The sequence below is a fragment of the Phlebotomus papatasi genome, chromosome 2, assembly GCF_024763615.1.
Source record: "Phlebotomus papatasi isolate M1 chromosome 2, Ppap_2.1, whole genome shotgun sequence".
NCBI lineage: Eukaryota > Metazoa > Arthropoda > Insecta > Diptera > Psychodidae > Phlebotomus > Phlebotomus papatasi.
The window spans coordinates 82,828,050-82,849,144 of NC_077223.1; the positions used below are offsets into that span (position 1 = coordinate 82,828,050).

At 31.6% G+C, this 21,095-nt stretch overlaps 3 protein-coding genes across 4 annotated transcripts in view; 1 reads left to right on the forward strand and 2 right to left on the reverse strand.

The window, feature by feature from the left end:
• LOC129804703 (heparan sulfate 2-O-sulfotransferase pipe) overlaps positions 1-6,212 on the reverse strand; it is a 99,202-nt gene extending 92,990 nt beyond the window's left edge. The window contains exon 1 of the mRNA XM_055852244.1: positions 5,377-6,212. Within this exon, the coding sequence (XP_055708219.1) occupies positions 5,377-5,441 (65 nt within the window). The 5' untranslated portion in view covers positions 5,442-6,212. The remainder of the gene's footprint in view (positions 1-5,376) is intronic.
• LOC129804704 (uncharacterized) overlaps positions 1-14,807 on the forward strand; it is a 29,720-nt gene extending 14,913 nt beyond the window's left edge. The window contains exons 2-3 of one of the 2 annotated variants that reach the window (XM_055852246.1): positions 7,502-7,561; positions 14,146-14,807. In XM_055852246.1, the coding sequence (XP_055708221.1) occupies positions 7,502-7,561; positions 14,146-14,161 (76 nt within the window). In that variant the 3' untranslated portion in view covers positions 14,162-14,807. The remainder of the gene's footprint in view (positions 1-7,501; positions 7,562-14,145) is intronic. The other variant, XM_055852247.1, reaches the window with a different exon arrangement.
• A 2,818-nt stretch (positions 14,808-17,625) lies between these two features.
• LOC129804698 (uncharacterized) overlaps positions 17,626-21,095 on the reverse strand; it is a 230,411-nt gene continuing 226,941 nt past the window's right edge. The window contains exons 14-15 of the mRNA XM_055852238.1: positions 18,994-19,223; positions 17,626-18,937 (exon numbers count right to left, since the gene is read on the reverse strand). Of these exons, the coding sequence (XP_055708213.1) occupies positions 18,684-18,937; positions 18,994-19,223 (484 nt within the window). The 3' untranslated portion in view covers positions 17,626-18,683. The remainder of the gene's footprint in view (positions 18,938-18,993; positions 19,224-21,095) is intronic.

Below are 21,095 nucleotides of genomic sequence, written 5' to 3' on the forward strand. Positions count from 1 at the left end.
AAAAAAGCCCTGTCCAAATTGTACCATTGTCCAACTTGTACCACTTTACCCTACCTCGGAATCTTATATAATTTTTCACAGGCGTTAAAATTTTCTTAGAATTAACACTATTGGAGTTGTACTGTAAGTTGAATTGCAGTCTGATATACTTTTAAGTTTTAGAAAAGTTTAACAGTTTAAATAAAAAAAGTCTGTTACTGAGTACGAATAAGTTGTTAAAGCTTAATTAAATTTTTACTGCTTGAAAATTTAACTCAAAACAATTATTTTAGCACGTGACTGTTTTGAAGTGCTTCTGCGTTATCGACTTTTCTTTATATAGGTTTGTGTCTCGACCGTTTTCTTCAGTTCTCGTCGTGCTCTAAAATCACCAAATAGTCGTGACAGAAATTAAAACAAAGGAAAATCGATTGTGTAGAAGAACTTGAGAACAGTCATGTGTTAAAAAATGTTCAGCACAAAATTTCCACTTTTCATTGAAATAACACCATAAATAATTGAATAAAGGAGAAATATTAATTTTAATACTTGTATTAAGAATATTTTGAGAAAGTTTATTTTTCCAATTTAATTTATTTATAACCCCATATTTGAAATTTTGAACTCTACTAATGGTCGGTCTTTCGAATTTGAGAGATTCAGATTTGAGAGATTCTACTGTAATAGTAAGCTGAGACACCTACCATGGAGCTGGATATAAAACTACTAGTTTAGTTCAATGCTATAATAATTTATAATTTAACGTAAAAAATCTGATTTTCCCTTCGTAATTTTGAAGATTTTGTATAAAATGATAGATAAAATAAAATTATTTCTGGTGTGCGTCTTGGCTAAATTTAAGAGTTTTCCAAGAAAAGTAATCTTGCTTATAGATTTTTGTAACTCTGAAGTTTTTTATTAATAAGTAATTTGAAATTATTATAATGATTCAAAATAATTTTTTTTATAAAATATTTTCTTTTTAAATATATATATATTTTAGAGGAATGAGTGATAATCTGATAACACTTTATTACTTGTTTAAATTGTAAAATTTGAATTAACTCATTTATCATTTTATTCTTAGTTTGAGCATTTGGCGATTAGTTCATTCCTTTGTCTCAGTACTCATTTTTTTGAAAAGCCGACTCGTCAAAAGAATTGCAAGTTTAGTGAAAGACTCTATACGGCAAATGAGCTCACCAACGACTACGGTCTGTATTTCACCAAATGGTTTGTTGTAATGAAAAATATCAAACAAGTATTGATAGGCATTTTTCCACTCTTTCACTTCCATTGCACATACTGATGTTTTTCAATAACATCATGTAGAAATGCAAAGTATATTATTATGTTGACTTGCATGTGACTCTCCTGGCTGTTTTGCTACTGCAATGGATTTAATTGAGACACCGAGAATTTTTACACAAAAACCTTGTACCAAATAGCTGGTATATAGTGTCTGCAAGAGAATATCGAAAGCAGATCATGATTCACATCTCTTCGTCCGATTCAAATACATATGAATTAGTTTGAGATTTTCTTTCGCTCTTCCATGCGATTAAATAATTATTAAAATTATCTAAGACCTCTAATTTTCAATTCCATGTTGCACACGTGGATGGAAAGGTGCCCATTTCTGCGATGATGTTATCCCACAAACGGTTAATTCAGCATAGTCACAGTTAGGAAAACCATACTAACTCTTAAAGATTAATCCTCCAGAGATCAATCATTGACTTCTCAACAATCTCTTTGAATTCTCAAGGGAAAATCAGTGGCAATTTGAGAGTATTTCACTTTAACCATTCAGAATTTACCCATTTGTAATTCACATGCAAATTCGAGGTGGAATCATTTAATTAAATTCCATTTTACATAATGCCTTTTCAGTACACTTTTATCATCAATTTGCCCAATGTTTGTCGATGGAAAAATGAGGAAAATCCATTGAACTTGTTGTAACAGTTTACGAGCTTACAGAACTATTTAAAAATGATGAAAGAGTTAATTGATTTCACTTCTGAACCCACAAAATCCCACTGAATGATCACATATAGCAGAAAATTGACCAAACAGTCGCCGAGTCCGGCTACAAAAACCACAAATTTGATAAGTAAATAGTCTCTCTTTGTTGAGATACCCAAATTCTTTGGCTATGTTAGATAACTTAACCTAGATGCTTACTTTTTAAATAGTTCAGAAAGTGAATGAGAATGATAATTTTCAAAATTGTTGATAATTTTTAACTTTCTATTCGTAATTTTACTGACTAATGTCACTTAGACTTTGAAATTGAAATAAATTTCAAGGATCTCAAGGTAGTTTAGACAGATAATAAAGTCTTGTGAAGAATTGCATGAGCTTTTTCTTTTTGATCAGTTCGAAAGCTCAGATCGAATTTCGATTTAGAAAATAGTGTTCCAATCGAAATGCGATGAAATTTTAATTCTTATTGTGAAAATTATGGTGGAAAATGTTGATCTTACTGTTGATTCATAAAGCATTTTCCGAATTTTAATCGAAAATCGATTAGAATTACACAAAAGCTTTGTTCGAGAATCGTGTGAAAGAAACGAACTGTCGAATTTTATTCCAAAGATGCTAAGAAGATTAAAAGATTTCGTTTTGCGATCATTTTGTGATTATTGGATCAATTTTCGAAAAGTCTTGGAAATTTTATATGACAGTCTGATAATACAAAAAAATGGTTTTCGTGAATTATTTTAGAGAACGATTTTATGACATATAGTCAAAGTGATTTTTCGAACAAATTCATCGGTTAATAAATTATTTACTATAAGTTCTATTCGAAATTCAGTAAAGATTCTGTAAATAATTCATCTGGACAGGGGAGTTTGAAACGATTTTTTTCGAATTGGAAATAACCATCAAATTCGAATAGTTTCGTATTTAGTTTCTAACTCAAAACTGGGTAAGCTTTTGATATTTTCGATTATTGTGGCGCAGGTAGTTATTGGGAAAATTGACATGATAATATCAGAAACAGAAACGGCAAAAAAACATCACGTATACTTCAAGAAACACGAATAACATGGCAATTTTTTTCTTTTATGAATTACCCCTTGGGAAATCCTTCATACAATATTTACTACAAAAATTATAAGGCAATTTTAATAAATTCTATATCATTTAATTTTTGTTAAAAAATGGCTGAATTGGGTTGCCAATATAAAGTTCTAGAAATGAACCGACAATTGATTATAGTCAAGTCTAATAAGAATGTAAAATTCAATGTGAGTCTGACGTTTAAACTGTCAAATAATTGTTAATGTCAACAATTTCCTCTTATTTTTTGATAAGTTTGTGGTAGAAAATAATTCAATTTATATAAATTCTCAGTAATTTATTATCAGATAATTACCGTTAAATCGGACAAGGATTTTAAAATTCAAAATTTGGTGTAACGCTTAACCCGTTCTATCAATGTACTAAAAATCTTGCAAAAAATACTTCAAATAGAATGTACATATTTAATATTGTGAAAATTAGTTTCTTATAGATTATTAGATAGTTTTTAATAGAAAAAAAATCTATTGTCTATCAATAAATCATCCAAAATCACTCAATTTTCGTATAGTTAAGAATCTGTTAACGTCGTAAGGATCTCAATATTCATAAATTTTCAGAATTCAACTGACAGATAATTACAGTCAAATTTGAAAATGATTTGAAAGTTCAAATTTGGTGGAAGGCTTGAACTGACGAATGATTGTCAAGGGCAATTTTTTATTGCATTTTAATAAACTTCTGAGTGACAGGAGATTTCTTGCGGTTAAAATTATTTCAAGTTAGATGTGTACTAGATTTTAAGTAAAGCAAATTACTGTCAAATTTGACAATAATTTGAAAATTCAAATTTGGTATAGTCAAATTTTTATTACATTTCAAGAAACTTCTGGGAGACAGTAGATTCTATACGGTCGAATATTCATAAGTTTTCAGAATTTAACAGACAGTCAGTCACTGTCAAATTTGAAAATGATTTGAAGGTTCAAATTTGGTGTAACGCCTAAACTGATGAATGATTGTCAAAGTCAGAATGACATGAGATTTATTATGATCAAAAGTATCTCAACATTTATAAGTTCTTAGCAGTTAAGTGACAGCCAGTTACTTTCAAATTTGATAATATTTCGAAAATTTTAATCAAAATACCGTTTACACTAACGAGTAAATGTCAACGTCAATTATTACTATTTTATATTATCAATTAATCGATAGAAGTATTCTTTTCGGAGAAAATAATTCAATTTTGTTATGTTGTTAGTAATCATATGACAGCTCTGACAGCTAATTATTGTCAAATCTGACAATAATTTGAAAATTTGTATTGTAACCGACATTGACATTGCGCGAGCACTCAACAGCATATGTTGCAGCATAATTTCAGTAATCTTATTGCATACATTATATCAATTTGCATAATGCATATTTTAGCACATTCACCTCCAACCATTAGATGCATAAGATAAATTGCACAATTCTGATTGTAGAGACACCTTCATTCGCACTGTAAATCCCCTCCTTGAAAATTCTCTTTGCATTTATACAGTGATTCTTCCTCCTTATCAACTCTCGTGCAAGAACAATAAACAGGGAAGAGAACTAGGGAATAGAGCACTGGGGACTAGTGGTTAAATTTTGCACCAATTTGTATGTAAATTTATCTACTCTTTGCAAAACCAACTGTCCTGTGTATTTTCAATTTGTGTGTCTTTCACACTGAGAGCATATACAATAAAATTTGCGAGATACATTTTAATGAAATTCTTGTTCAATTGTGACTCTATGTCCTTTCTTCATTATTGTTCTTGAAGGAAAATTCCCCTTTTCCATGGATCTCTACCTCCAGGGAATACATTTCAAGTTCCATGATTTCTGTCTCGACAATGAATTACTGTAATATCATTGTGCAATGGACAATTTGCAATGTACCAAGATGTATCGTAAAACATCGATTTAAACTTATAGTTGGTAGAATATTTCCTCATTTTTGAAATTATACGATGAGATGATGAATTCACATGTCAAAAGCCATTAACATCGTTTCTGGAGAGTATATTTTTATAATATTTAATTGATATATAATAAATCCAGAAGGGAGAGGAAGAAAAAAAAGGTTCAACGAAGGTTGCAACGTGCATTTGAATATTGGAACTATTGTAGATGATATAGAGAGAAAATTTGTAATTCCAATTAAATCTGGAGCCGAGAACACATCATGCAATTGGATTAGCAAACAACGCAATTTTCACATAAAAAAAATATTATAAAAATAAAACTATTTTTGCTGTGTTCGCAAATGCAAATGTGCACGATGCACGACAAGGACAAGTGATCTTCTGTTTTGGCGGGAAATGATTGTGATCTTACCTTTTGGGAAAGGACACTCGTCTGTGGCGCAGGAAATAATCCATTGTGAGATTTTTGGGGATCATTCTGAAAGTTTCTGTAGAACACTCGGTTGAGTTTTTATTGAGATCACACTCGCGATCAACCTAAGATCACACCAAGTTCAGTTGCGATCGTGTCCAAAATCTTTCTTTTTTTTTCTTTAAGAAAATCTCACGGATTATTTTTGCAGAAGAATATTGCCATCGTCACACTTGGCAGTTTTTGTTTTATTTTTTGTTTTTGTATTTCTCACACCAAAAAATTGCCTGGAACTCTTTCACCTGGGCTTAAGAAGACTTTTTGTCGCCACGCACACGAAAGTCAGGTCGTAAGATCGTCAAAAATTTCTTTTTTGCAATTTATTTCTTGCGCTAATGTACAAAAACAGGCGATCATCAATTTTCTCCCCGAATGCACAAGAAAAACCCAAACAAGTTGCAAAGCGGAAGGAAGAGATCGCAACGCAAAGTAACTCAAACTGAACTTGTGTTGTAAAAAAAGAACCTGCAGAATCCGCTGCGATCTTCAGTCTACCTTTGGAAAATTCCCAAGTGTCCGAAATGGGAACACAAGAGAGCACACTTTTTCGCTGACACGAGAGAGACTGATACGTGTGTCCAACCAGCTGGAGGATCGCGATTCGACTGACGGTTTGCCCTGGAAGACGCTTCAACTTTCATTTCACCGGCTTCGGTGAGCCCCACCTCGTGTTACTTTTACTCGGGCGAGCGCCTCACCAAGAAAACTTCCCAGCTCGTGTCGCGATCACCAGGCCCAGAGATTTGAAGATGATCGCGATCGAGACGCAGGTTCTCTTCCATCTACTTCCCTCAGCTACTGATTTACCGTGATCGCGATGAAAGAGATCCAGTGCGATCGCCAGTGCACTAATACACGCAAGTGCATGTTAGGCCTTTAAATTACGCGTAGAATACTTTGAGTTTATTGCATATTTCTGTTGAACTTTTGGTGATCTAATTTAGAATGCAAGAAATACACCCAGAGAAAACAAAGAAAAAATCGATTGTTTAGAATTTTCTTTTGAATTAAATGAGGTATAATTCTTTGCAGAGAATATTTATTTAAAAATATACATATTCCAAAGGAAATTTTAAATTCAAGAAATGATTCCTAAATTCAAACCAGAAAGCTTTAAAAATTAATCCGAAAATTTCTAAAATTATTTACTCTTTTTTTTAAATCAAACCTAAAATATTTCTTGAATTGATTCCATGAATTTTTGAAAGTCAATAACATAATTTCAAAAATTAGAAATTCTGTTTTTTAAAGTCGAGAGTTTGTAAAATTTATCCTATAAAACTTTTCAAAAATTTTAACAAAAATTCCGAAAGTGTTCCTTTTTATAAAATCTACTTAGAAATTTTCAGAATTGAACCTATAGAATCTCTATAAATCCCAAGTAGCTTATAATTCAGTATTTTCTTTTTAGTATGTTTTAAGAAATATTTTGTTAAAACAATAAATGTCAATTTTATCAAATTTTTGAAATATTCCTAAAAATTGGATAATAAATTTTTTGAAATAAATTTGACCATATTCTTGAAGCATATTTCATTTATTTTTATCATGGATTCATTGTTTTTCTTTTCTTTGCAGATTTATATATAAAATGTTTTTATAGATATCTCATACAATTAAATAAAATAAAAAAAATATATATTTTTTTTAAATTTCTTTACAATCGTTCTTAATATTTGAATGCTTTTGACCAGGGTCTGTGTTATACAATAGCACACTCTGGCTTCGAACACTTCATATTTTTCCCATATTTCTTTCATTAATCTGAGTAATGTTTTAATAGTTAGTCTTAAGTTGCACATTCTCTGAAAAAATGAGGTTAGATTTATTAAAGTAATATGAGAAAAATATGAAGTGGTCGAAGTCTGAAAGCCTTCCTCTACTATTTTTTAAATCCGATTTTTTTTAATATGAAAATCGCTGTAATGCAAAACAAACACTATTGTCTAATTATTTAGATAAGTCCTAAATTCAATCTTCTGATACATTTTTGCATCTCTCTTTTTGGTGATATATCTGCATGGCTGACCTGGAATTGAACTCGTGATATTTGGATCTGGAACAGTGAAAAGTCAAATGATTCCAACCCCTTCACTAAATACAATGTTATCCGATTCCAGTTGAGGTATTAAGACACATTAGTATTTATATTTTTAATTTAAGACAAAACATAAACTCTCAATGCTCATTGAACCACTTTGAGGTTTAGGTTAAGGTTAAAAATAATTAATGACAAATTTTTGGTATATTGACTGACCAAAATTGTGATTTTACTGACTAAAAATGTTTAACTGCTTAAATATTTGGTGTCATTTTACTGTTCGAACTTAAAGAGAGATCAGTTGTATAAATCGCCTTTTAAACTTGTCACCGTCCTGGAGCTTAAACGGTAACAGATGTCAACTTCTGGTCTTTGGTGACACCCAATTAAAAATAATATCTCAAATGACTTTTACGATTACTTTTATTTTTGGATATGTTTTCGGGGTTGCTCAGGTGAGCATTTCGTCTAAACATATGTACCTTTAAAAAAATCGCCATCTTGAATTTTTTAAGGAAAAAAATTAAGGAAAAATCTTGAATTTTAAGGAAAAAATCTAGAGGATGTATTTTTCAAACAATTTGATTAAATTTGGTTTTTTCGGAAAGGTCTTGAAATCACTTAGGGTAAAGACTCATAATTTTGGACAGTCTGTTTATAAGCATTGATGTTCCAAATTTGAAGTGCGATATTTTCAATACTAATTGATTTTTTTGTTACTCTCTTTTCAGAAGGGTTGTTTAGAAACTTGGCAAGCTATTTATCGTCTCATTTTTACTAAAATTAGTTTTAAAAATGAATTGATATGTAGAGGTGAATTTGACTCTTATTTTGGACAACTTGGTTGTAAATTTGGACAGCTAATTCGCCTCAATAGGATGCCCATTCTTCTCCATTTCAAGAACCAATCTTACCAAGTCATCTCCTTGTTTATGTAAGGAAACCGTAGAATGTCACAAGAAGCCCAAAAATTTGCTATATCATTCATTAAAGTGACTTGACTTCGGTAATCCATGTACTCGCGGATTCGCTCATACCCTGGCCTTTCCGGGAGCCCTTTAAGGCTTTTCTTACTACATCTCGTTCGTAGAGATGATGCTTCTTTGTTTCTCCAGGTATTTGTACAACCAAGTCCTCACAAAAGCTAAAACTTCATGAAATTTCGAGAGAAAAACATCTGTCCAAAATAAGGACAATCACCTCACTGGTGACTCTCTTAGAAATTTTCCCATTTTTCACACGAAAAATCTAATACACAAGGCAAATCTCACTTCAGGTCAAATATACAAATCACCATTAAAGTGCATCAATACAATATTTAATTAATATTTAATAATATCACTGAAAAAACAGCGAGGAAAAATTGTTAGTACTTCACCACAGCTAAATAAATTTCTGTCATATTTGCGATTAATTTTTTTTCCTCATAACTTTAATAATTTTTTGGTGTAAAAATATGTCAACATTTTTTTATATTAATTTCACACCCTTTTAATGTTAAAATTAACATAAAAAAGAGTAACTTTAACCCCTAATACACCTAAAAAGCATAATATTTACACAGATTTCGGATTAATACTGCAGGGTAAAATAAACATTTCCGGAATGTTATTTTAAATTTTCGGATTTCTCACAGTGAACAAAGCAATTTTAACTCAAATGCTATTCAAAATTTAACGGTCTTTGTGTTAAAATCTTCCAAAAAGAACAAATATTTAGATAGAATTCATTATTCATCAAATATTGGAATAAAAATCCATAATTTTAATCAATTTATTTTTAGTGTCCAATTTTATCCTCAAATTGTCCAAATTTAGAAACTGTCCAAAATTATGAGCCTTTCCCTTATCTTTTTTTTTTAAATTTCGTCAATCCTCATTTAGTGTAAAGATTTTGAGGACATATTTTTCTGTGTGTAGATTTTATTTACAAGAGAGATTTGTTTACCTTTAACTTTAAGCATCATGTTCTCTGTCTTGAGGTTTTTTTTTTCAATTCAAAGTGAATTAGTGTTCAATCGACAATGCAATCAGCAATTTCTATACCAACTGCAGAGATTTATTTACACAGCAATTTCCCGCGTATTAAATTAACAAGAGTGTAACACGCAGTGCGGAAAATCTTATGGCACTGTCAATTGGCACGTAGTTAATAGGAATCGTGATGCAATTGATCACCTGTGGATGAACTCTGTGTGGGATCTCACGAAGACACGCGATTTTTCGCGGCAAATTGACCATTTGGTGTAAACCAAATAAAAAGTCCCAGTCATTGCTGCTTTAAAATGCAACATAATGCAATTCATGCGGCATCAGCACTTGTTTTACACCTAATTCTACATGGGGGTTTATTGCAGCTATTTGCATTTTGCTGGTGTATAGTCACCCAATTGTGCATCGAAGTCTTGGACGCACTAAAAAGAAGTCAGAAGCCGTTGGAAATGGTGCAGTTTTTTAAATTGGATGAATGCAACGAAGCAGTGGCATGTTGAAATGGGCATAGAAGGATAATGCAATGTGCAAAAGACTGACTTTCACCATTTTTAGTTCAAATGCACATACACTTCTTGCCACAGATCTCAGGCGAGAGAAGTCACTGGTTTAACCAGAAAAATCGATCAGATGCAGTTGAAATGAAGAGTGGTAAAATTCCTTTTGAGACATATTACTCCACTTTGGAGATTGTTCGGTTGTTGTCTGATGCGGGAAGGTTGCTGGCATTCCCTTAGTTGTTTGGATTTTGTAATTGTTTTAATTCAATTGCCTTATGAAATAAATAAGTTCTTTTATCGCCCTGGAATTTATGACTTTCCTCGTGCAACTGCTGGAGATGCACGTATTGAGGGATGCTTAGGCACTTTGCAGATTACTCGTAAAATCAAATGGTCTTAATTGACAAGCTTTCTTGAAAATTAAAGATATTCCTGAAGTTGCTTTCGAAATAAACCAAAAAACATAATATTTTACGGGTCTTTGAACTTTGACCTTGAAAAAAGTCAAATTTTCGAATTTTGCGGTAGTAAGTTTGAATAGACGAAAATTTTCCTAAAATTATTGCTAAATCTTAATAAAAACTAAAAAAAAACTATCTGAAGCTGTTTTTGAGAAAACTTGAAAACATGGTTTTGGGGAGAAACTATGAGATTGTGGGTCAAGGTGATGTCAATGTAATATTGAATTGGGGGAAGGTCATTGAACACTGGAAGTCAATAATTTTTTACTAGGGGAGACTGAGGTAGAATTAGCCACCAAATGAAATTTTTCATTGCGTATAATTTGTACAAAATATGTTTGTATGAGGCTGATAAATATTTCAATGAATAGAAAGGGAAGTATATAGAATAAAGAGTGATTGTCTTAATATTCCTTTGAGGGCAAACTATAAAATACTACTATCTAATACTATACGTAGTTAATTTAGCCCTGGTCTCCCCTATTGAGCTCTAGACTTGTGGAGAATCGAAAATAATTAGGATTTTTAATGCTGTCTCTTTGAATTGGAGCAGTAATATACCGAATTAGAAAAAGATACTTCACTCCTTGGCATTTTACTAATTAAAAAAATTGCTTTTAAAAATTGTATTTTTTACATCTGCATAATTTTGGAAAATATTTTAGTCTATTTGGGCTTATAAAAAAATAAAATTGGTTTCATAAAGTTTTTAGTAAATTCCAAATGAAAGTTAAACAGATTAAAACAGGTTAAAGCACAATTTAAAGCGATCTCTAGCCGAGTCTCTTGGCTTACTTACTTAAACTTATTAACGATATTTTCCTTACAAGAAACTTTTAATAATTTTTTTTTATTGAAAGATACAGAAAATAAGTATCTTCGATGAAGATTTAACTTCTAAAAGAAGCTAGAGGATGAGTTTCTGAGAGTTTTTGAACGTCACTTTTTTAAGGGTTGCATTTTTTTTTTAATTTTCTGTAAACTAAAATTAAATTTTTAATAACTTTTTCTTGTGGACTATATCAATATTTAAATTTGCACAGGCTCTAAAAAAAACCATCGACCTTATGAAAAAATTTATAATGTGTAAATTAGATTTTGTAAAAATTATTGGCATAGCTCGCTTTTTAATAGGGATTTCGCAGAACTTACCTAACACTCTTGATCTTTTATCACCTTATCGAAGTGCCCATACTTTGGTACAGAGTGCATTTAAGTACCAATGTTCTTAGTTTCAAGTATTGTACAATAAAACTCTTCTTAAGCCCAAATGCAGTTAATTCGCTAACTCTCTCAGATCCTAATTTTCTATACTAGGGGAGACTGGGGCAAAATTTGCCAAAACGGATATTTTATTTTTGCACAAGTTATCAGTGAATCTGATAACTTAAATTAATTCTGATAACTTAATTAATAACAGGGCTCAAAATTTCAATATTTGTTATTTTCTATATTCCTTGCTCGAATTCCTTAAAACCGTTGACGTTTATTGAGGTCCATGAAGATAATCTATGATAAAAATTTGGAGCCTCGGCCTCGGTCTGTTTTCTCTTGGAAGATATCGAATTTTAAAATTTTGGAATTGACAAACTTTGCCCCAGTCTCCCCTACTACACAGTTTTTATGGCTCTGCATGTTCTAATAACTCTTTTCGAATTGTATACTTAAAGATTGAACAAATTGAATATTTTCAATACAAATTTGAGGTTCTTTCAGGTTCTTTGGGAATTCTCTTTCAGAAGTGTTGTTCGGAACCTTGAACAGCAAATTTATTGTCTTTGCGTTTTCTGAAATAAATTTTATAAGGCTATGTTTAAAAAAGTATAGAAACATAAAATGGAATTTGACTGTAATTTTGGACACTTTACTTGTAATTTTGGACAGTTGATCCGTAATAGGGTGCATATTTCAATCAATTTAAAGAAGCCAACTTACCAAATCCTTACCGCAAAAATTAAAAATTTATATAGTTTTGAGAAACAAAATAACAATCCAAAATAAGAAACAAAACATGTGAATCAAATCAAATTCAATATTGAACAAATTTAGTGTTATAATATTATAAAAAACGAATAAATCTTTAGATGGAATATACTATTTATTAAATATTCGAAAAAATCCATAAATTTAAGCTATAGATTTGTAGTATCCAAATTTACCTTCAAAGTGTGTAAAACTGTAAGCTGTCCGAAATTATCAGCACTTCTCCTTTGGCACATCTTTTAGATCAGGAAAATTTCGTGAAATTAAAATTCACATACCTTTCTTTCTCAAACATTTTGCATATTACCTATTCCATATTTTCGTACTCTTCTTCATTTTTTTTAATTTGAGGACAAATTTAATTAATTACAATTCGAATTTGAGTTCTAAAAATTGGGATATATATATACAGAACATTTGAGATGAAAATGAATCTGAACTTCAAGTTCCTGAGATTACTTATTAAATATTCCAAAAAAAATTCATAAATTTAACACATTGATTGGTAGTGTCCAAATTTCTCATCAAAGTGTATCAAATTGCAAGCTGTCCGAAATTATCAGCAGTTCTTCTATATCTTTGGCACACCTTTCAGATCAGGAAAATTTCGTGAAACTACAATTGATATCGCTTTCTTTCTCAAACACTTTCCATATCTCTCGTTCGTACTCTTCTTCTTTTTGAACATCACAACAAATATAATTTAGTACAATCCAAATTTGAGTTCAAAAGAGTGGAATAGTCATATAAATGTTTGAGATGGAAGGCGATGTGAATTTTGATTTCATAAACTTTTCTTGATCTAAAAGACGTGCCAAATGCATAGGGGAAGCGCTAATAATTTCGGACGGTTTGTAATTTTGGACACATTGTGGGTAAATTTGGACACAACAAGTAATTTGATTAAAATGATGGAATTTTATTCACATATTTAATGGATAACGTGATCCATTTAAAAATAGTTTCAATTTAGACTAAACTTTTAATCCTCTGTATCCAATTAATTTTCTTTGATAAAATCAAGTAAATTATCGTTTCGCTCTACATTACCTGCAGTTAAACTTTGAAGACGAGCACCAAAATAATCAACAAATTCCCTTTCTGTCTGCGGAATCACGACAAATTGGCCAATTTTATAGCCATTCTTCCAATAATTCTCTCCTCCGCATGCTCCATTGTCGACGTATTATATTTTCGACGGTGGCAAAGAATAAAGTGTGAAATTGAATTGAAAGACTTCAGTAAAAATAATTTATTTCGTACCATATTTTTTTTCTTTGCATTCTCTTTTTCAACTTTTCTGCAAGAATTTTACAACAAACTTCACTTATTTTTAAGAGGGAAGAAAAATTATCTATAAAAACGATTTTTTTTCTGTGAAATGAGATGAAATATTTTGGCACTTGTACCATCAAAAATCTTGGTGATAACTTATGGTTAATTTAAAAAAAAGTGAGATAATTTTCTAAATATTCCTTAATTTTTTTCATAACTCCTAGTTACACCTTCATGTTTTGTTGTATAATTTAATTTAAATACAGTACAATTGTGTCATTTTCTTCATTAATTATTTCTTTTATAGAGAATGTGTGGTGTGTGTGCCTTAAAAATGTGTGCTTTTTCCTCTTTTTTTTTATTAATTCCTAATTATAATTAATATTATTTACGATTTTATTCATCAACTACCTATACAATTTGATTTTTTTCTTTCTTTCTTTCTCTCTCTTTTAAAGTACGACGAATCAATGAACGAGTAGAAGTCCCCATCGAAATGGAATAGACAGCAGCTCGACGGATATTTATTTGAAAAATTGAAAGAAAACCTTGACTAACTTCTGGCGCTACGATCTTCAGGGAAATTATTCGGAATACTAAGTGAGAATGTTCTTGATGGAAAAAAAAACAGATGAACTAATACATCTCAAAAAAGATCTATTTACACAAAAATCAGACTTTTTTCTTTTTGTTAAATCACTCCTCTCTCTTTGTCTTGATTTCACTATTAAATAGATTCAATTCATAAATAAATTAATGCAAGAGAATTTGCATATTTTATTTACTGTCTTAACCATTACAAAAAAAAATAATTACAAAATTTAAATGCTAATCGGTGTTTTATGCTTCTTTCACTTACATTTACTCCAAAAAAAATTTCTTTTGTCTATTTCTGTTTTGGAGTGGACTTAAAGAAAAAAAACCAAATCAGAGACGATTAATTGTCGAAACCACAATTCCATTAACTATTTTACAAATGTTATATAGTTCTATTTTCATTTTCTGGTTTTGTTCGAAAAGTTCATTACCTAATAGCCAAACTGATTAATGTGTTTTATAGCAAATGATGGTTCCAGTTCCTGCATTTTACGAAAATATATTTAATTTCTTTCCACTTGAAGAGATCTTTGGAATCTGCTTTAAAAATTTAATTAAATATTGCTCTCTTTTGCGTGTTTTTTTTTGGGTTACAGTGACAATTAATAAAATCTTCTGCTCTATTCATCATCGTTTCCATTTAACCACATCCGCATTATCTAATTCAACGCGTTTTTATTAATGATAAGAAATTCGTGACATACAACAGTGTTTCTTTCCTATCAATTTTTTCTTCTGGGTTTCTAGTAGATAATTTTTTTTAATCAGTTCCTCTGTGACGTGAGAGGAAAATACTGAAAAAAGGAAGTCTTCATCTTAAGAGATAAGTGGACGATTTTTCCTTTGCGATTCAACACTAATAATTTCCACTTCATTTCTTTATTTTTTATACACTTTAAAAAATTTTCTCAATGTCCTTATCAGATTTTAACTGTCGCATCATCATCCAGCTAAATTACAATGTTATACCTTTAATTTCTATAAGAAATTTAATCATCCTTCCCTTGTATCAACACGATTATAGTTAGTTAATTTCATTTTCTCGCTACAAATACTCCTCTGCTTTAAATTCCATTTGATTATTTTGATTGTTATCTTCTCTGTTCTTTTTTTTTGTGAGCAAATATTGAGCTGAATAATTCAGGAAAAAGGACTGTGCTAACTTGAAACTATAAATAAGTAAATATATTTAATTGTCTTTTGAGCACTTTCAGCTTTTTAGATGGAAGCTTAATGAGCTTTCTTATTGCTTCAGCATTCTTCACTTTGATTTTTTTTTACAGAATACAGTACTTGTCCTTAATAAATTCTGTAGGGGGAAGTAGGGCACCTTTGAATTGCGGAATATTTGAAATAGGGTTTTTTCTTTTATTTATAAATAAAATTGAGGCTGATCATAACGTAATTTAGTTTTACAATTAATTTGTGGAGCTAAATTATATCACGGAAAAGTCTTGTTGCATTCAAAAATAGAAGAAGAAAGCCCTATTTCAAAGGTACCCCACTCTCCCTGTGTATATTAAATTTTACCATTGTATTCGTTAATTCGAAAATTGGAGTTCGGTCTATTTTTCTGTTCTTCAATTTATTTTCCTCAGCCAACGTTTCGATCGATCCTGGGCGGGATCTTCTTCAGGGCTTGAGAAATCTGGGAGAACATTAAACGATTATTCGGAGTATTATTTTTCACCAAAAAGAAAAGTGTGTTTTTTCCTCTTTTCGACATTTTCGACAATTGGCCTCCCAGAGCGTGCCTCATTTTTGACTTTCATTTTCCCAGAATGGAATCGTTTAAACTAGCGATTTGCCATTATCAGATACTTCATTGGGACCATTAAGTCTTTTAATTTTGATTGTAGGAACACTAAAGAACTTATTGAATTTTCTCTTGGATTAGGGCAGAATCACAGTGACAATAAAATGCTCGCCGTAGCCTCATCGTATTTTGTTAATTTACGCATAATCTTTGCAATTATTGCGCAAATTTTCCATTACCGTATTACCTTATCTCATACTCGGTGGCACTATGTGAAAATAATACAAAAAAAATAGAAGAAATAAAACGAAAATTCGATAAACGGTGAGCAAAAAAAAAACTGTAAGAGAAATTAATCATACAATTTTTTTCTCACCGTTTGTCGCATTTTCGTTTTATTTCTTCAATATTCTTATATTATTTTCACCTACTGTCACCGAGTATGAAATAAGGTAATACGGTAATCGAGAATTCGTGTAAGAATTGCAATGAAAATGCGTAAATCTACGAAATACGGTGAGCATTTTACTGTCAATGTGATTCTGCTCTTACCCTTATTTTCGAAAACTGCATCATACAACCTGGCTTCGTCAAACGCAAATTCAAAGAACTTTTTTTTTTAAAGAGGGTTATCACCATGAAAACACCGTTTAGTATGACCCAATACGATTTATATATCCAAATATAATAACGTGAGATATTGCTCACTAAGAAAACCTAGCTAAAAGGGCTCAAGACTTTTATTTGACCTAATATGTTTGCTTTTATTGATTTTAAATAAATTTACTCTCTGAGTAATCTTTTCTACCGTAAAGTAAATTTTTCAAAAAATGGTCTTCAAAAATCAGGTTCCAACGGCTGAAGTTTTAAAATTTTAAAATGAAAATTTCAAGAAATATCCCGTCTGACCAGATAAGCGTGGATTATAGCCTCAATTAACCCCTATCTTTCATACCTTACTTTTAAGAAGCTTCCATACAAAATACCCCTTACCAAATATATGTGAAGGACACTGTTTAGCGTTCATGGTAGTGAGCAGCGGAACTACGAAATTTATGTTGCCGGCCCTTGTTGCTCAGCTGACAATGACAAGATGGAATATTTTCCAAAACATTTTATTTGTTTTTAAAATTCTTACAAAGATTCTGAGTGTTTTTAGTGTTTATTTAATAATAATAAATGTGCGTGAGTGCGTGTCGTGTAGAAAAATGTGTCGTGGTAACTATAAACAAATTTCCAACCCTGAAATACGTGTTTTTATTCCCTTTTGGGGGTATTTTTTAGGAGACATTTTTTTCGGAATAGTTTTTTTGTTTTTCTAAAGTGTTTAATCGTTCATCCTGGTTAAATAAAACATATCACTATCTTTGTAGCTTCTATCATTTGTATAAAATTCGAAGGTGAAATCAGGATGTGCAATTGACAGTTTCATTCCACCGCCATTGATGTACGTGGCAAAATCCCGTCCTTAATTCGGGCCTACCACTCGGACCTTGCCAATGAGGGCTAAAATATTGCCTAAAGCAGGGTGTTAATTAATGACTAAACGCTGGGTCCCCCTTACCCTGTGTCAGACGGGATGGCTTTAATGTTGTACTTTTACCTGTTTAGATCTTTAATATCTTTTTTAAAAATAATTAAGAAAATTAACACGTTTTTGGTTTTCTTCACTCAGATAACCCCTCAAATGTTATTTCAAAATTAATTAAAAATTTCAATGCTATAAAAGAGAAGAAAATTAATCAAATAATTAACTTATTTTTGATTAAATTAATATTCTAAGAACCATGGAAATATTTAGTTAATTTTCAAAAACATTCTTAAATCGAAGTTTTTCGATCAAACTTAATTATTTCACTGCATTAGAATAGCAATAAGGAAGCCCATCATTACCTTGCTCAAAAGTTTATTTAAGAAAATTAACTTTTGTGGTGTTAAATTCATTAAAAATGTTACGAACGAGTAACTGATTTATCTTTAACTTTTTTTTACCGATTTTGCTAATTAGAAAAATCTCTAATTGTGTTTTGTTTCAACTTCAAATATTAATCAAATATTTTGAAAAATTTCATGGAAAACCCTGTAAAAACGAATTTTATTTGTTTTCTCCTGTTTACAGTCATGATGGTCATGATTATGCACTTTTCAGGACCAGAAAAAAAACATTAATTGAAAAGAGTTTTTGGTAGATTTTTCATTGCAGCACACATTGTCAATATTTGCATAAATTTCATTCACTAACTCTTTTATCGCGAGTGTGATTGTGAGCTCATAAAAGTGACGTGGAATTGAGCCCTTGAGGGTGTTTTTTGGGGGCGCGATAATGGTCACACCCCCATCCAAATGGGAGTGCAATGTTCAGAGAATTTGAGAGTTCACAGAGAACAAAAAACAGATGAGATAGTTTGCGATAATGTAAAATGAAACAAATGTGTTTTTAGCTATCACAACAATATTCAATTCTCGGGTTGTTTGTCCATCTCTCACCCCCTACAATTAGGTTAATATCGTACAATGTAATGTAGTCATATTTACGGATTGCTCGGCACCAATTCACGGTAGAAAGTGATCCTGATGGCTGAAGATGGGTCACACGGTGGTTTCCCGGTCGACATGGATATACTCGACCGGTTGAAGTCCATGTCAGGAGCCAGGATCCATGAACAAATCACTTTTCTTGAAGTCCTTTCGGAGGGTTCCATTGAGTGTTGGTTTGGCATCTACTCCCTTTTTCCGTTTGCGCACCAGCCCAAAGATGCAGAAGATGAAGCACGCTGCTACGGCTGCAGCAATGCATCCCAGGGCTGCAAAGATCCCTCCTGGCAGTTCTAGCAGCTTTCTAGCTGTTCCACATTCCTCCTCGGATTCATCATACCCAGATGGACAGTTCACATGTCCTGAAAGAAGTAACTTTAGGAAAAGGAAGCAGAGAAGGGAAAGGTAAGGTACTGACCATCGCACCACAGATTGCTCCCGATGCAGGCATCGAGTTCGGGACACTTGTGTTCGCATTCGGCATGACGAGGGAAGAAGCCGAATTCACCAAGTGTCTCATTGGCAGTGAAGTTTGTCTGAAGATCCAACTGTTGGATCAGAGAGGCTTTCGTTCGCTGAATCTCCAGCCATGAGAAAGCCAGGCCTCCTGGCTCTTTGAACACAGGCTCCAGAACCATACTAACAGGTCTGGAAATAGACCAAAGGTTTGATTCCGAGAACCTTGATTTTAAAGATTTTTAAAGGGAGTAAACTCATTCCAAGTTTTAAATAAATTCTATTTCGAAGTATCAAAAGGTTTTAGGTTTTGAGTAGGATTACCTTTGGGATCGAAAACGATATAGAGATAAACAGGTTTAGCCTGGACTGGATTTTAGGGCTTAAAGTAGCTTTTAAACGAAGACTATAAGCTCTAAGGGGTAACATCTATCAGAACGGCAAAAAGATTTCAAGTTAATCGGATAAAAATTAATAGAGTTCTCGAACCTCAGTCCGCGAACTAATGCGCGCCATTTTCTTTACAAAATCTAAATAAAAAATGGTTTTGTGTTCCTGAGGGACATTTAAAATTATCTCCAGAAATTTTATATTGATCGATTCAATAGAGTTCAATAGCATGGTGACAAAATATTTCCGAAAAAAACCGTTAATTTTGGGCGAACTGGTAGAAGTTACTCCTTAAGTATGGCTTGAAGAATTTCGATCGGATAATAGGATGTAGCCGATGTAGCAGAAGACTGGACCTCTCGATTTTCACAATTCTCTAATTTATTATTAAGTTCAGACTCGAAAATGATAGGGTCAAAGCGGTCAAAACGGATAAGCATGGACTGTAGGATTTAAAGAAGCTTTTAAAATTAAGGTTACTCGTATCAAGTACAGGTCTTGAAGAATTTAAGATCCGGTAATGGGATATAGCAGAAGACTAGACTCCTTTTGATATTCAAAATTTTTAACTTTAACTAGATTAGATTTGATTATAGTGGGGGCGGTTTCTTTTGTGTCCCTAATAAAATGAACCACTGTTAAGTGCAAGACGGTTCAAGCCAGAACGTTTCTCGGATAACCTCCATTAAATATGGCGCCTTTAATCTTAATAGGACTTCATCAGACAGCATCGACTTACCTAGCAGTACTCGTATGATGTTACATATTTAAGCTCGAACAGTCGCACAAATAGTTAGTAACTGTCTCCCATAATAAATTTTAGGCTCAAAAACTATGTAGAGACATTTAAGTAAGGCTTAGTTTCAGCATTTTAAAACAGCTAGAATCGTAACAATTAGTGAGGCCTAATGAAAAGAAAACTAGGGCTGAACTTTAGGCTATTTCAAAGAAACATTTTCAAACCTTTGAGTTTAGATTGAGTTTAGAAATTTATATAAAAATACACTTGAGAATTTTCAATTAATTCCAAGGACTGAGAGTTAAAGCGTGGTCTAGGAATTAAGTTTGGGTTTTCGGATCTACGGTTTAAGGGTAGGGCTTGATTTCGCATTGAAAAACAGCTAGAGTCCGAGGTGTAAGTATGGCTCCATTTAAAAGAAAACTAGGGCTTAACTTTTCTACAAAGTAACACTTTTAAAACAGTAAAGGTTCAACTGGCTCAATTAAACCTTGATTATAAAGTTGCCATGCAGGGCTTTATTAAAAATGTATGTAGAGTTCGATTGAAATATTTAACGAGAACTAAATTTTAAAATTTTAAGATCAATTTAAGAAACTTTAATTTAAAAAACTTCAAACATTAAAGCGTCGCTTGATCATTAAGTTTTAATAAGTCAAAGTCAAAACCGAATTAAGGCAACAAGTTTGAACCTCGAACTTAGGCCTTAAGTAAAGGCTTGATTTAAAGAATCTGAAAAGGTTAGATTCCTAGATTTCGAGAGAATATAATATCTATTATTCTAAAATTTCTTAGTTTTTCCTTTTAACGCCTTACGATATTGGATTATTGGTTGGACATTCATTTAGGACTAGATTCTACGGTTTAAGTAAGGCTTGTTTCTAAGGTTTAGATAGGGCTTGATTTGAATGTTCTAATAAAGTTTCTTTAACGAT